Here is a 16,570-nt window from a genome sequence, read left to right as displayed (position 1 = left end):
TAAAACAAAAACCTAGTATGTTGAGGTTACTGGAGATCAGGTTGAAAACCACTTTATAATTAAAGCAAGTGGAGAACCCAAAGAAATAGCGCCCACTACGGGCCACATTGGGAGTTGTGACAATGTGAGCACATCATGTGACAACTCTGACTTCTAAATTCCTCTGCTCTCACAGTGACTGACACCTCCACAATGGATAACAGACTCATCTGAACAATAACATACTGGTTTCTTAAAACTCTCAGAGAAGTTATGGATAAAAATGGGTTCAAACTCTCCTGCTTTTGTGTGTGTCTGGGTGGTCCACACCAGCGCTCAAACAAGCAAGCAAGCCAAGAGTATCTAGCTGGAGAATGAAGACTCCCACAGCATAGCTCCCGCAGGGAGCTCACACAAGGTAGTGCTGCGTGCGCAACTCGTAATTTACGTTGTGCTTCATTCACCCTCAACACCCCTACCTCATGACCATAAACAGGGTGTGGGAGGGGGAGAACACTGAACATAGTGACTACCCTGTGAGAATGAATTGGTGATTCTTTCCATGGCCAATACCCCACAAACCTTAAGTTTAGGGTTAGGTTATTGTTATGAAATAAACTTTGTTTTAGTACCTAAATTCATCACCATTATCATGTGATCAGACTGTAGCATATAATGCTGACGTCTATTATGAGATGCACACGCAGCACTACCCTGTGTGAGCTACCCTCCGAGATCTATGCTGTGGGAGCCTTCGTTCTACAGCAATACCCATCTCAAGCAAGAGGTGCTTGGAATATGCTTTCTTGTCTATCCCAGCAGAGGGCGCCATGTGATCCTAACCCCATGTATTTTCTTTCCAGTGGAAGAGTTCACTATAAGGAGATGTACAAAATAATGCGATCGATATCGCCTCCTCTGGGCTTTGAAAGAACTGCCCCTACAGGTGGCCCTGCGGTTTGGGGTGACTGAGGGTGGGGAGGGGAGGGAAGGGGGGGGAAGAGGGAGGGGGTGACAGCACTCCACCCCAGCCAGACCTGCCTGCTGCTCCGGGCAAAGGAATGACTGAGCTGCTGGGACTGAGTTTAAAGAGACATGCTGCTGCTTCTCAGTGTCTCATTACCTGTGACACTGCATTGTTTATAAAGGCAGAGACAGGAAGCCTAGAAGTCTAACATTATCTTGTGTGTAGTGCCTTGTGTACAGTACAGTATATAATACAATTTTTTACACTCTAGTTTCATCCAGTACTATAATCAAAGTTGATATCTGACATATCGAGGTCCCCCAGATGTTTGTGTCCCATGCAGATTTCTGAACAGAGGGGAATCTGGAGCTTTAATAAGTGTAAACATTTTGCTAACCATCAAATCTCCTGGATCTAGTTTATGAAACACTTCATTGCAGTCAATCAGATGCAGGCAATCGACTTCTCAGCAGTGAAGGAAAACTAAAATGAAAATATATGATGTTAAAGCCCTCTGAGCTAATAATCTTTCAGACAGTCTGTGCTCTATTCAAACTCCAGGGATATACACTGTCATCGTTTTTAATTTGAACTATTCCGTTTAATAATTGCGTGACAAGGGTAACAGAAGCTGCACTGAGTTTTCGTGCAGTAAGCGGCCTCTGTAAACTCAGTCTGAAATGCAGGGATATGACTGGACAGCAGCAGTAGCATGGGGAGGGGTCTGTGTGCATGCTGGATGCCTGCTCTGTGAGATCACATGAGCAGCCCAGTCATTCCTCTGGACATCCCTAGACTTCTGGAGGTTTCTATGCCAAGGCTACATAGAAATACTTGATTTTTGTTGGTTTGGTTCATTTGTTTGACCCCTTATTAGTTCTTTCCTTCTGACTTGCATTGAATAACATTCTCCTGTTCTGTTTCTCTCTCTCTTTCCTCTCTCTTTCCCTGGGAATGCCTGCCTCCTCCTCCCTATTCATGTGCATTGCTCCCCGAACTCTCCCCAGTGGTCGTATTCATTACACTGACATGTATGAGATGCTGATGCACATGTCTCCACCACTAGGCCTCGGAAAGAAATGTCCTTCCAAACTTGCTTATAAGGTATAAAAAATAAATCTGTTAGCCCTAAATTGTGAAGCCTAGCATATATATATATATATACACACACACACATACACTGTATACAGTGCCTGTGCAGTACAATTATCAGCCCGTGGAGTCCTGAGCTAGGCGTCGGCCGGGTAAAAGCAATGAGGGGGGGGGGGGGGGACAGACTTCCAGAAGCATCAGGTAAAAGCATATTGATCTAAACTACAAACCCATTTTACAATAATCACACATACCGTGTTAACTTGATAGTCTTTTGAGAAAGACTCACCCTAACCCCCCCCCCCCCCCCCCCCCCCATGGGATGGCCCACAGTGGAGTTTTGCACACCCAGGATTCAGGTTATGATTATGCATGTTTAATTATTCAACGTGTGCACTAGTATTGCACTAGTCTTTGCCAAATATTTCAAATATGAACTTTTGAACTCTTGAAGTTGCCATTGCTTCCTGGTAAATCATTGTCATCTGTGCTCAATGCTCATGTCACAATCAGACCAACTGACCTACAGCACAGAAAATGATGAGGTACTAGAAAGCAGCAGCGATTTTTATTGCCACTCATCTCTGTGTTGTCCGTCCATTGTCAGTTAACTCCGGTGATATTACTGCAATAGCTCGAGTACATTTTCACAAAACAACCTGGAATTTGACCAAAAGTCAGACTGCATTGAGGTCAAGGACCCTATTAAAAACCAGTTGGATCGCAAATATCTCAATGGGTCAAATTTAGCAGCTAAGTTTATTTTTTGGATTAAATATTTTTCTTACACTTTCAATAAGCATGCTCAAGGGTGTAGGGCTTCCATTGTGAGACATGATGTTTCATTACATTCTGTATTGGATCAGGACTAGCCATAAGCAGATAGCACTGTAGCCACTAGCAGGTTATCACTGTGTATCGCGACCAGCAAAGAAAACACCCTACCTAAGCAGTTACCTAAAAATGACTTGTAACATGAAAAGAGTCATATTACCCTTTACTGTTTGTGTAGAGATGGAAACACCAGCACTCAGAATTACTTCAAATTGAACGTGAGTGTTCTCTATGGCGTGCTCTGTGCCAGTACTAAGACATGGAGCTGTACATCAGCTAGATAAGCCACAGCATATGCAGATATACCCCAAGCAAGTGTCTTTAAGAATGACAAGGTAGAGTAAGTGCTTGCATTGATCGATGGACTCTGCAATCTGGGATCATTTCACAATATCTAAGTTACAGGACATTTTTAAATATACTTTATAACATGACATGGTGATAACTACAATACCGACAATCGTGATAACTGATTAGGATCATGTTATTGTGATATTGAATTTTAGCGATTATACCAGGACTAAAACTTGGTAGATACATGTAGCCCACCTTAACAACGGAAGAGAATATTTATCACCCTATACACCCTAGCAGACTGTATCACAGGACAATACTTCAGTCAACACTGTTACTTCAGCTGTACATGTACATGCCAGCCCTGTGATTCCTGAGTCCTTTTTCATCTCCAGAGCTGTGCTGGGAGGGTAGTGTGCAGTGTTAGACAGGGCTGAGGTAAACATTGGTACAGAGGGATGAATTTACTTGAGGACTAAAGAACAGAGAGTGAGAGAGAGCGCATTGGAAATCTGTAGCTGCCACACAGTGTGCTCTAGTGTCCACATTGCACCATAACTCCCCCTGTGGCCCATAGTGGACATTGCTAGTGCAGCCCAAATTTACACTAGCATATGTGCTGTAAAGGATGGGTAAAATAGAGATTGTAACTTTTGTTGCATTCTCAAATAAAATACCCATTGAACAGCATGGGGATTGAAACTCTAAGGGCCCCAGTGGGAGTTGTGACAGTATGAAGCACATCATGAGGAGTTCCAGGGATCTGGGGGCATGCAGGGCCAGTCTGCAGAGCTGATTGAAGGACCATCACATCCTATGCTATCAGAACACCACCTTCAGGAACCAAGTTTGATTGGCCTTCTCCAGACAAACACAACCGCAATTCATAATACCGGATTGTCACACTTACATGTTTACTTACACAGTACCTGTGCAGCTGTTCATCCTATTGGAACTTGGTATGAACACTGCTAAGCAAGCCTGAGGCTCTCAGAATCTTGGTTTTGTGACATTTATTCTGGTTTCTTGTTGGTTTAAATAATGAATCACCCGGATTTCTAAAACTTCTGGTTGTTTTATGCTGATCTACTTTTCTATTGAGAGCTATATCTTGGGTATCACCTGTCCAGTTTTCCTGAAAATCTGCATGGTCAATTCTTATGCTGTTCTTACATTCTGTACTGTGATTCTTGGTCGTGGTACTGAGGGTTGTACCAGATAAATTCCATACTAGGGCCATCCAAAGGGATACAGTTCCCCACTGTCCTTTAAAGAGTAAGTAGCGGGGTCCCAAAAAATATAGCATTACATGTCCCCACATGTTGCTATAACTGTTTAAATAACATACCTGCCATTTTAATTTTCATTCTTAACATCCTTTTTACACTTATAACTTTAAAATCTGTTTCAAAGCTCTTTTCAAAATGTCCACTCTAGTGCACTGATAGTGTAAGGATTATTGCCCACATTGTCAAACAGGTAACAGTTGATTTAAAGCAAGCAACAATGGGAACATCACGTACTAAAGCTGGGAGAGAGTTCCAAAGAGTCAGAGCCATGAAGCTAAATGCCCGTTCTCCAAGTGTGATGCACTTTTGCTTGGGAATAACAAGCAGGCCAGAGTCGGAGGACCTCAGCTTGCGGGCAGGGACATAGTGGGTCACTCTGGATCTGTGTGATGAAGGGCATTGTAGGTGAGCAGGAGAGTTTTGAAAATAATCCTGAACTTTACAGGTAGTCAGTGCAGCCAGCCAGCCTTTACCTCTGGTAAGGATCATGGCAGCAACATTCTGAACGGAGGAGATGTGGGCATCAAAGGAGAGGTTGCTGTCAAGAAGTACACCAAGGCTTCATAATGTGGGGGAAGGCAGCAGCAGACAGTTTCCGAGGTTCAGGGTAGCTATATTTAGGTTCTTAAGTTGAGTTTTAGATCCTAGTAGAAGGAGTTAAGATTTGCTAGTGTTCAGCTGAAGAAAATTGGAAGACATCCTCAATGTCTTGAATGCAAGCCGAGAGCTGGACCATGGTAGACTTAAAGTCTACTTAAAGTTTTAAGTACTGTTGAGTATCATCAGCATAGGAGTCAAACATGAGGCTGTGTTGGCGGATGAGGTGACCCAAGGGAGGCATGTAGATATTGAAGAGAAGGGGCCCAAGAACAGATCCCTGGGGGACACCACCACAGACTGCATGCGTCCAGATAGGTAAGAGAATATCCAGGAGAGACATGTTCCAGAGATTCCAGCATACTTCTGAAGGCAGCCAAGAAGAATGCCATGATCTATAGTGTCAAAAGCAACTCTTAGTTCAAGGAGGACAAGCACAGCATTGAGCAGAAGATCATTCACAATCTGGAGCAGAGCTGTTTCAGTACTGTGATGTGGCCGGAAACCAGACTGTAGAGATTCAAGCAAATTGTTTTCCTTGAGATGTTCCGTTAGCTGACTGGCTACAGCCTTTTTGAGAGTTTTTGAGAGAGAAGGGAGATTAGAGATGGGTCAGAAATTAAATAAGTCAGCCAGGTCAAGGGAGGGTTTTTTGAGTATCTGCGTAACTTGGGCAAGCAGGTTGAGAGTGTGCATAATGGAGGGAGCAAGATCAGAAGCACAGGTGGACAAGGTTAGTTGGCCAGGGGTCCCGGGGGCAGGTGGCAGTAGTTGATTTCAGCAGTAAGCCGGAAACATGAGCAATGGAGGGAGGAGAGGGCAGGAGGGGCAATGGGAGGAGCATCAAGGTGGTCAAGTAGTAAACAGAGTTTGTGGTGGGAGAGAGTAGAATAGATGTTGTTGATTTTGTTCCGAAAGAAAGAGGAGAAATCATGACAGGTAAGAGAAGAGGATGAACATTGGATCTGTTGGTGACTGGATGTAGGATTTGATCAATGGTCTGAGAACATTGGGTTTATCATGTCTCATAGTTATGATTTCAGAGAAGTATTTCACCCTGGCCGTGGCAAGCGCACGCCTATAGCTCACGAGATGGCCGGTCCAGATCTCTCTGTGAACCGTTAGTCCAGACAATGTTTGTTTATGTTTTTTGTTTTTTTTTACGCTTGCTGTCGTGATTTAGAGGACATATCTCAAACCCCAGTCCACTCAAGTGGACATTTTGAAAAGATCTTTGAAACAAACTTTAAAGTTCTAAGTTTAAAAAGTTGTCAGGATGTTAACAATGAAAAGAAAAATTACGTGTATGTTTTTAAACAGTTGTAGCAACACATGGGGACCTATAACAGAACCCTGCTATTTACTCTTTAAAGTGCAATCGATTTCTGTTGAGCCAAGTTCATTAAAATGTAAATGATCATGTCAGTAGCATGTATTCAGGTGCAGTCAATAAAATGCAATATGAGCAAGCTATGCAGTTCTGATGGACTTAAAGATACAGTCGAATTCCCTTGTAAAGTAAAGCTATAAGAAACAAATAGACATACGTTAAGTTTTACATTTTTACCATAATCTTCTGATTAAGCGTTTTAAAGTTATGGATTGGTTTTCTTATACATTACTTGATTTCAGATACAATGCTAGTACTTATAGAGGTGGGTAATTCACAGTACACCATATGTAGTTATGTTTTTTATTCATTTTCAGTATTAGTTTTGAAATATGTACAGTATACAGAGTCTTAGATCACAGGGTTATAAATATAATCACATTAGTTCTCAGCAGTTAACAGGATCATGTTCGTTTTAATCACCAATAACAGTTGACTCACAATAAATGGACTTTAAATGGTTTTGATCCTCAGTATAGGATGTGTCTGGGGTCCTGATGGTAGCCGGTTTGGGAGTGGTGTGCTGAATGGTGAATGATTGCTTTTCTCTGTTTCAGAGATTGGTGCTGATGAACATGCCTGTTGATGAGGAGATGACAGTACATTTTACCTCTACTTTGATGGCTCTTATAAGAACAGCCCTTGAAGTTAACATTGCAAGAGGTAAAAAGCAGACACACACACACATAAATAAATGCACAACTCCCTACTAATCAGACCCCTTGCTTGCAAAATATACTGCTAATCTTGAATAGATAATCGCTGTCTCTTCAAATAATTGCAAACAATTGTCGTTGTCATTCTGTGTCAAGGTTTATTTGAAAAATATGGGTTTTTCATATACAAGAACATATACAATAACACATTTAATGCTTGTGTGCTGGAAAAATGTAATTTCTCAGGTAAACCCCCACTTATCCATGAGCTGCCAACCCTGTTTCAAACCTGTAGTAAAGACACCCTTGATAAAATATAGTACAATTACACAATTAGTTCACCTATTGATTCTCAAGAACATGTGTTAAATGAAAGTACTCATACCAGTCATCAAAGTCACCGCAAGGTACTGTGTAGTGGCATCATGATAAATGATCATAAAACTTGTGGCTGCAGATCCTGGAATACATTTCTGTAGTTGCTGTTTAGAATGGGTGTATATTAGGCTCTGCAGACCCAAATCACTTCAAAATGAATCTGTAGTGTAAGTCGCTTGAGAAGCGCTTACTGAGCTGTAAATTCCTCTCAGGTGGCGAGGACAGGCAGCAGATGGATGCAGAGTTGCAAAAGGACATCAGTTTGATCTGGCCTCACCTTTCACAGAAGTCACTGGATTACTTGGTTCCGATACATAAAGGTGAGTCAAGGGCAGGCAGGGAGGAGCGTGACTCAGCTTTGTTTCAAAACATCAAGGGGAGCTCTCTGGCTCAGTGGAATTATTATCACTGCCAGGGGGATACTATAGCAGGGTCACCTCTACATAGTCACACTGTTACACGTCTTAACATTTTAATGTTGTGGGTGTACATAAATGTCATATCATGGGATTTATAAAGCATATAATCGATTGATCTCATGCTCTGCTTCATGGATTTAAAGACAATTTCATACGTATTATATCAAGACAACCACTAATTTGATTGTGATGAAACTTAGGAAAGACATTCTGTGTATTTAACACTGTTGTGATTTTATTGCATGATGTTTAATATGACTCATAGCCAGCGACCTGACCATCGGGAAGATCTACGCAGCCATGATGATCATGGACTACTATAAGCTGAACAAGGCCAAGAAACAGAGGCAGCAGCTGGAGGAGCAGGTCAGAGAAGCCTGCTCGTGCTATAGGGCCTGCAAATGAGGAGAGCAGCCTTACTGAGCACAGTCAAAGTTGTAAAATCTACAAAGAATAAGATAGTAGGCACTTTATTAGAAGTATATAAAACATGCAAACATTATAAGACCTATCTTGAATTAGACCTAAACTTGCCCTGGAGATCAGCAGACAGGTAAAATCCACCAAGAATAAGATTGCAGGTACTGGATAGAAAACAAGATTTCAGTTAAATCCACCTATAATCTGGTTACACAGGGTCCCGTTCTGATCCCTTTGCAGCTAATCTTGTAAATAAACATGTGGTTGCTTACTATGATTTATTGAGGATGATATTAAGCACACTGCTCTATTGATGAGCATGGGGGAATTCCCTTTGATGAGAGCCAATGGCAAATATATTTATAAAATACTGTAAGTGGCTCACATGAGCCCATCCTGGCTGTGCCTCGCAAGTCCTGGCTGTTTCTCTTCATCACCCTGAAGCGAACCCTGCTGGCCAGGCACCCAGTGAGCTCAAAGGTGGGCACCTGCAGAGCTGGCCTTTATCCTCCAGAGGTCAGTAGCTCGTTGACATCTGCTCTCTGTAAAAGAGAAGATGGCTCATAGTGGGATTAGAGGACGCCCACTGAACCTTCAGGTCTCCTGAGCAGTGTGGAGGATTGCTGCAGAAAAGCCAGGGTAAAAAAAAATGTGCATACTAAATAAATAAATTAATTCCTAAATTAAATAATAGGTTGTAACAGTGTGTGCCTTTCAGTGACAAGTGTCAGTAATCATTGATGACAGGAAGTAGAATCTCATTGGTAGAAAATCGTCTTTCTTACATGTAATTTGTTACATACACATCTGTAAGTGAAGAGGATTTGACAGCATTGTTTCTGAAAGTGATATTTCAGGTTCCTGATATTCTGTCCAAAGTCTATATTTGATTGCTGCACCAAAGGGTTTTCTTTTTTATCAATAACTGAATATAATGTAGCTATAAAATGCTTAAACAAATATGTCAAAAGAAAATGTGAAGCTGTGTTAAGCTTGGTGGTGTGGAATGTATGAGGCTTGTTTAAATGCTTGTCTCTCTCTTGTGTCATTCCACCCTCAGAAACATGCCCCAATGTTCCAGCGCATGGACGCCTCATCCCTCCCTCAGGAGATCCTCTCCAGCGCCAAGGCTCTGCCATTCCTGCAACACAGCCCCAGCACCGGCCTGTGAGTGTCACACTCTGTACCCTTCCTGTATTCACATGCATTCAATCAAGGCTGAGGAAATCTCAAGTCAGAGCTGAACAGTTATACACTTTGAAAGTGATTGAGGAAACCCCAGCTACAGTGTCTAGTTTTAGGTTTTGCATCACCACAGTTGACCTGGTTAAAATACTGTGGACAGTGCTCTCCCTTTTTGAGCCATTTGTAATCTTGTAAGGGTATCTGTCCTATTTGCTCTTCGTACCTACCTTGGTAATATTTTTCTACCAAATTTTTAAATGCCCAAGTTGCCTCAGCCTGGGAAGTACCCACCTGGACTCGGCAGGTGTCTGACCTGTAGTCGGTGTTGAAGGGCAATCATGTGAACTACCCCAGCCAGCTTTCTACCCTGACTAACTCTTGCCCGAGCCAAGATCATCAAATCTGCATGAACGGGACTCCCTCTGTACTACAGTGCTATCACTGTGGGCTCCAGATATCTTATTAGTATCCAGAAGTATCTCAAAGTAAATACTATTTAGTGCACTACACACTTCCCTTTTGTGAAAGTTAAGGCAAATGTGTGTAGGGTGTTCCAATTCAGTCTGTGCAACGCAGGAGTGTGAAGGAATGGCCCTTGACTAACCAAGGCTATTCATTTCAGACCTCTCACTATTTATAAGTGCCATACTTTGCTTTAAATCAGTAGAAACATACTTGAACTAGGTATGCATTTGAAATATTAGATAATATTTGAAGTAATAAATCTTTTTTTTTTTTTATGGATTGCCGGGAAGGAGCATGTAATGAAGTTCTAATTAGCCATTCAGATTTTGATCAAATCCCTGTTGAAATGAATGGTGTTGTACCCTCTACAATCCAGAACATGTCTATTCTGGAGTCTGGCATGATTTCTGAGTCATATCTGTCTAAAACCAATATAAATCTGACTGTGCAGGTGTTGAACAGCAAATAAAATGTCTAAACGTCCACAAAACGAGCTATCTCTTGGTAGAAAAACTGTGCTTACCAAAAAACCTGAAAGTTTACCCAAACCAACACAAAAAGAGCTCAGTGAAAATGTCTAAATTGTAAGGCAGACTGTTTCAGACATTCTGAAAAGAAAAGATGTCTCTTAAAGCAACACGGAGAAAACCTGAATACCAGCAGAAAGTGCCTGAATCCTGCCTGCAGGTACAGTTTGAACAAAGGAATGTGTTTCAGTGGTAATGGTTTAAACAGGCTGTGGTAATAACAGGTAAAGATTTTGTTGCGGCATTATTGTGTTTATTATACTGTATGTTTTTGTTTTTTTTTAAGTGTTCAGATAGCTTTGTGATTTAACAGTTTTTTAGGTACGGTATTAGATCCTGCACACTGTCTACTTAGGAATCCCAAACGACAACAGATTGTACAGGTTTTACTGTATGTAGTTTTGTAATGCACTATTATTTATATTAAAAACAGAATTAGTGATCAGAAACATTGTAAACAATGCTAAAACTACCTCTGAGAAATGATTCATATAAAATTCTAAAGCAGTTATGAAATGGTCAGGTTGGCTGAGGGTGTTGGAAGGCTTGCCGTGCCCTTGGTTGTGCAGTGAGTGAGTGAGTGAGTGTGTGTTTCTGCTTGTCTGCAATGGCAGGGGAGAATTTGTGGCACTCAGCCCCCTGTCCCCTCAGGAGAGGTTTGTGAGTCCCAGGTCTCCCGACCTCCAAAGGAGAGAAGACTTCCAGGAGCACCACACTCTGGTAAGAAATTGGCTCTAATCCTTCACTCTGCTCCCCTCTCACCCATCTCCAGCACTCCAGTCTCTGCGCTGGTCCAGTTTACATACCTTTAAGACCCAGAATGAGATAGGATTCAGAACAGAGGTATCAGTTTAATCCACCCATAACATTAAACAATCTGTTCTCAGAAGAAATTCGGGCAAGTGGTTCTATGTGAAGAAGTGGCTGTCATGTAATGAAAGCCTTTGTCTAATTGTTTATCTAATTTTCAGTATCTATATTTTAATTTGGACTTTTAGTTAATTGCATTAGGCCTGCTGATTTTCTGTAGCTGTCCGAGTGAAAGCAGGCTTGGCTAATGAATCACCTCTCTGTCTCTTTTCTCTTCTAGATGTCCGAGCGGAGGGAGTTACCTAGGCAGGTTTTTCCCAGTAACAGACAGTGCCTCCCCTTGGAAGTGCCGGGGCGGGGCATTTCAATACGGGCCTCTTCCATGCCTCGACTAGCAGTGGAACCACAGGTAACTGAGAATAACTAAGAAACTACACATAACTGTGCAGGACTGGAGCTCTGTCTGGATTGACTGTGCTTTGTGAAGGGAGGTCTCAGTATCACTGTTGTTGACTGTGCTGTGTGAAGGGAGGTCCCAGTGTCTCTGTTGTTGGGTGTGCTGTGTGAAGGGAGGTCCCAGTATCTCTGTTGTTGACTGTGCTGTGTGGAGGGAGGTCCCAGTATGTCTGTTGTTGACTCTGCTGTGTGAAGGGAGGTCCCAGTATCTCTCTGTTGTTGACTGTGCTGTGTGAAGGGAGGTCACAGTATCTCTCTGATGTTCACTCTGCTGTGTGAAGGGAGGTCCCTGTATCTCTGTTGTTGGGTGTGCTATGTGAAGGGAGGTCCCAGTATCTCTGTTGTTGGGTGTGCTGTGTGAAGGGAGGTCCCAGTATGTCTGTTGTTGACTGTGCTATGTGAAGGGAGGTCCCAGTATCTCCCTGTTGTTGAGTGTGTTGTGTGGAGAGAGGTCCTTGTTGTTGACTGTGCTGTGTGAAGGGAGGTCCCAGTATCTCTGTTGTTGACAATGCTGTGTGAAGGGAGGTCCCAGTATCTCTGTTGTTGGGTGTGCTGTGTGAAGGGAGGTCACAGTATCTCCCTGTTGTTGAGTGTGTGGTGTGGAGAGAGGTCCTTGTTGTTGGGTGTGCTGTGTGAAGGGAGGTCCCAGTATCTCTGTTGTTGACTGTGCTGTGTGAAGGAAGGTCCTAGTATTTCTGTTGTTGACAATGCTGTGTGAAGGGAGGTCCCAGTATCTCTGTTGTTGACTGTGCTGTGTGGAGGGAGGTCCCAGTATCTCTGTTGTTGACTGTGCTGTGTGGAGGGAGGTCCCAGTATGTCTGTTGTTGACTCTGCTGTGTGAAGGGAGGTCCCAGTATCTCTGTTGTTGACTGTGCTGTGTGAAGGGAGGTCACAGTATCTCTCTGTTGTTGACTGTGCTGTGTGAAGGGAGGTCCCTGTATCTCTGTTGTTGAGTATGCTGTGTGAAGGGAGGTCCCAGTATCTCTGTTGTTGACTGTGCTGTGTGAAGGGAGGTCCCAGTATCTCTGTTGTTGGGTGTGCTATGTGAAGGGAGGTCCCAGTATCTCTGTTGTTGAGGTGTGCTGTGTGAAGGGAGGTCCCAGTATCTCTGTTGTTGACTGTGCTGTGTGAAGGGAGGTCCCAGTATCTCCCTGTTGTTGAGTGTGTTGTGTGGAGAGAGGTCCTTGTTGTTGAGTGTGCTGTGTGAAGGGAGGTCCCAGTATCTCTGTTGTTTATGCTGTGTGAAGGGAGGTCCCAGTATCTCTGTTGTTGACTGTGCTGTGTGAAGGGAGGTCCCAGTATCTCTGTTGTTGACTGTGCTGTGTGAAGGGAGGTCCCAGTATCTCTCTGTTGTTGACTGTGCTGTGTGAAGGGTGGTCACAGTATCTCTCTGTTGGTGTGTTGACTGTGCTGTGTGAAGGGAGGTCCCAGTATCTCTGTTGTTGACTGTGCTGTGTGAAGGGAGGTCCCAGTATCTCCCTGTTGTTGAGTGTGCTGTGTGGAGAGAGGTCCTTGTTGTTGAGTGTGCTGTGTGAAGGGAGGTCCCAGTATCTCTGTTGTTGACTGTGCTGTGTGAAGGAAGGTCCTAGTATTTCTGTTGTTGACAATGCTGTGTGAAGGGAGGTCCCAGTATCTCTGTTGCTGACTGTGCTGTGTGAAGGGAGGTCCCAGTATCTCTGTTGTTGGGTGTGCTATGTGAAGGGAGGTCCCAGTATCTCTGTTGTTGGGTGTGCTGTGTGAAGGGAGGTCCCATTATCACTGTTGTTGACTGTGCTGTGTGAAGGGAGGTCCCAGTATCTCTCTGTTGTTGACTGTGCTGTGTGAAGGGAGGTCCCAGTATCTCTGTTGTTGGGTGTGCTGTGTGAAGGGAGGTCCCAGTATCTCTGTTGTTGACTGTGCTGTGTGGAGGGAGGTCCTAGTATCTTTGTTGTTGAGTGTGCTGTGTGAAGGGAGGTCCCAGTATCTCTGTTGTTGACTGTGCTGTGTGGAGGGAGGTCCCAGTATCTCTCTGTTGTTGACTGTGCTGTGTGAAGGGTGGTCACAGTATCTCTCTGTTGTTCACTGTGCTGTGTGAAGGGAGGTCCCTGTATCTCTGTTGTTGACAATGCTCTGTGAAGGGAGGTCCCAGTATCTCTGTTGTTGACTGTGCTGTGTGAAGGGAGGTCCCAGTATCTCTGTTGTTGGGTGTGCTATGTGAAGGGAGGTCCCAGTATCTCTGTTGTTGGGTGTGCTGTGTGAAGGGAGGTCCCAGTATGTCTGTTGTTGACTGTGCTGTGTGAAGGGAGGTCCCAGTATCTCCCTGTTGTTGAGTGTGTTGTGTGGAGAGAGGTCCTTGTTGTTGATTGTGCTGTGCGAAGGGAGGTCCCAGTATCTCTGTTGACTGTGCTGTGTGGAGTGAAGTCCCAGTATCTCTCTTGTTGAGTGTGCTGTGTGAAGGGAGGTCCCAGTGTCTCTCTGTTGTTGAGTGTGGTATATGGAGCAAGGTCCTGTGTCTCCTTGTTGCTGACATGTGCCCCTGTGCTGTAGGTGATGACAGAGAGCAACTCGATGAAGCGCTCCTTCTCCACGATCGGAGCCCAGCGTGTGAACGGGCTGTGGCTGGACGAGTACTCCCTGGAGAGAGTGGGTCCTGCCGAGCTGCACAGACAGCAGCACCGGAGCTACCGACCGCCTGGTCAGTCACACGGGAAGGGAACCTATATAGTAAACAGCTACTATATATGAAAGAGATTGTCAATAAACTCAAGATTGGGCATAAAGAATGAAGCCCCCTGTTGGTTTAAAAAATTGTATTTCTAGAAAACTAAATATTAGTATTTAATATAAATAGTTGACAATATATCCATCATACAATAGAATCAACACGTAACAGAATCATTATATAATAGAATCATCATATAATAGAATCATCACATAACAGAATCATGTGATGTTTGTCTATAGCTCTTTTCTAAAAAATGGTATGATTAATTTACTAAAAACTGGATAACTACTACAAGAGAATAAAGGAAAGGTTAATTGCTTTATGAAAATATGAATATCACTAATTAACTATTTAAATAAAAGGTGAAATACATAGGGCCTCATTCACTAAACAGCTATAAATTACCAAAATTACCATATGGCAGGGGGAAGCCACACAGCGCACAAAAATGAACCAGTGGTAGCTCTATTCACTAAGCTAATCATATGCACAAATAAAGCAAGCTAAAATATTAATTTGCAAGTTGTCACAATGCGCAGAACTAAGCACGTAAAATTCAACATGCGGAATTATGCATGAGGTTTACACATATTGTATTATATAGTTGCGCTCAAAAGAAAAAGGTAAGTACTGTTCTGAGTTTGTCACAATGACAGTGACCAAGGAGGACAGAGCGATGATTCTAACATTTGCAGACTCTGCAAATCAAATATGTGTTTGTTCAACTTGATCTCCATCTGATTTATTTTGTAATATTAATCAAAAGTCAGCAAAGCACTCACTTAGTCAATTAAAAGTTCACTATTTACATTTCAGGTGTTTGGTGAAACTTCACTTTTAGATGCTGTTTGATTGCCTGTATTTATGACTGCACCTCAACTCGCACTCAACTGTACATTCATTTATTAGACATTTACAGTTTCTTTTGTATATCTTAAAGCTATTTTAAGCAAAGCCTACTTAAATATCACAAGTATATGGTGACTTTATAAATATATTAACATAGCCGAAAGTGTTGCATATACACCTGCCTCGTAATCTTCATATATCCCGGATGATCTGAGGATGTATGAGTACATTATAACATTGGAACTCAAGTCGTTATTAAAACAATCCTATGCAGGAAACAAGAGTTATTTAAAATGGTCTGTGCTGGCTGCTAAAAACAACCTTGAATGACATACTTAGTAGCATGTTTGAGTTTTGTAAACCTTTAACACATTAATTACAATGACTGTGTAATTCCCATAGACTATTTTGCTGCTGAAGCTCCGTCTCTTTTCTATATGACTTCCTTTTAACCCTCAGAACGAAGTATCAGGTCAAGTAGTTCAGAGTATTCTGTTCCCATTACTTAGCGCCCTCGCAGGTCAAGAGGGAAATTTACCAACAAGAATCATTGTCTTTCTGTTACAATGTTACACTGACATTTTAACACAAACTGTGGCAGGAGATGTATGTTACAAATGTACTTTATATATTTTAACTCAAGGAATAAATTAACACGAAACATTCCGATTGAAGTCCCTCGATTGTGAGCCCTCTGTTTTTTGGGGGTTTCAGGTTTAAAGTCAGAGCACCGCCAAGCTTGTGACCGAGAGCGGGGCCGGTCTAAAGAGCGCAGGCACCTGCTATCTCCAGACGTGTCCCGCTGCAACTCAGAGGAGAGGAGCCCCTCGGGACAGCCCCCCACCCGGGAGAGAGCGCAGTCCAGATCCCCGAGCCAGGGTCGAGCACGCACCATCCACACACAGGTACTGCAGAGCACACTCTCCTTCACCTGGCAGATGATTCCAGGTGGATAAGACAACACAAGGAGGTGGCATTAATTTATCATTTTATTTTAATTGAAATGCCCAAATTTGAATGGGACCTCTGCTCTGCAACCCACATTCTGATCAAAAAGGCTCATCCCCCAGGTCTCCACAGGCCCCTGTAGACTCCATAACTCATCACAGATAAAATTTGTTTTTCCCTTTACAAATTTGAAACATGCTCACCTTACACTAAACGTACAGACCGGGTGTATTTCTCTGACAAAACAGACATGCAATAAATTGCTAAAAGAGATCATCCTATATCAGACAAACTGCAGTTATCTACTTTAG

The 16,570-nt window shown here is 42.9% G+C and overlaps 1 protein-coding gene across 4 annotated transcripts in view; it reads left to right on the top strand.

Moving 5' to 3' along the window:
• LOC121330947 (voltage-dependent R-type calcium channel subunit alpha-1E) overlaps nt 1-16,570 on the top strand; it is a 149,528-nt gene that overhangs the window by 128,110 nt on the left and 4,848 nt on the right. For all 4 annotated transcript variants that reach the window (XM_041277954.1, XM_041277953.1, XM_041277952.1 and 1 more), the window contains 9 exons: nt 1,954-2,050; nt 7,000-7,105; nt 7,689-7,796; nt 8,161-8,261; nt 9,376-9,482; nt 11,107-11,212; nt 11,583-11,711; nt 14,285-14,432; nt 16,026-16,216. In XM_041277954.1, the coding sequence (XP_041133888.1) occupies nt 1,954-2,050; nt 7,000-7,105; nt 7,689-7,796; nt 8,161-8,261; nt 9,376-9,482; nt 11,107-11,212; nt 11,583-11,711; nt 14,285-14,432; nt 16,026-16,216 (1,093 nt within the window). The remainder of the gene's footprint in view (nt 1-1,953; nt 2,051-6,999; nt 7,106-7,688; nt 7,797-8,160; nt 8,262-9,375; nt 9,483-11,106; nt 11,213-11,582; nt 11,712-14,284; nt 14,433-16,025; nt 16,217-16,570) is intronic.

Source organism: Polyodon spathula, chromosome 18 (genome assembly GCF_017654505.1).
Source record: "Polyodon spathula isolate WHYD16114869_AA chromosome 18, ASM1765450v1, whole genome shotgun sequence".
NCBI lineage: Eukaryota > Metazoa > Chordata > Actinopteri > Acipenseriformes > Polyodontidae > Polyodon > Polyodon spathula.
The sequence above is the reverse complement of the archived record's forward strand: the minus strand, read 5'-3'. Positions and strand labels throughout refer to the sequence as shown.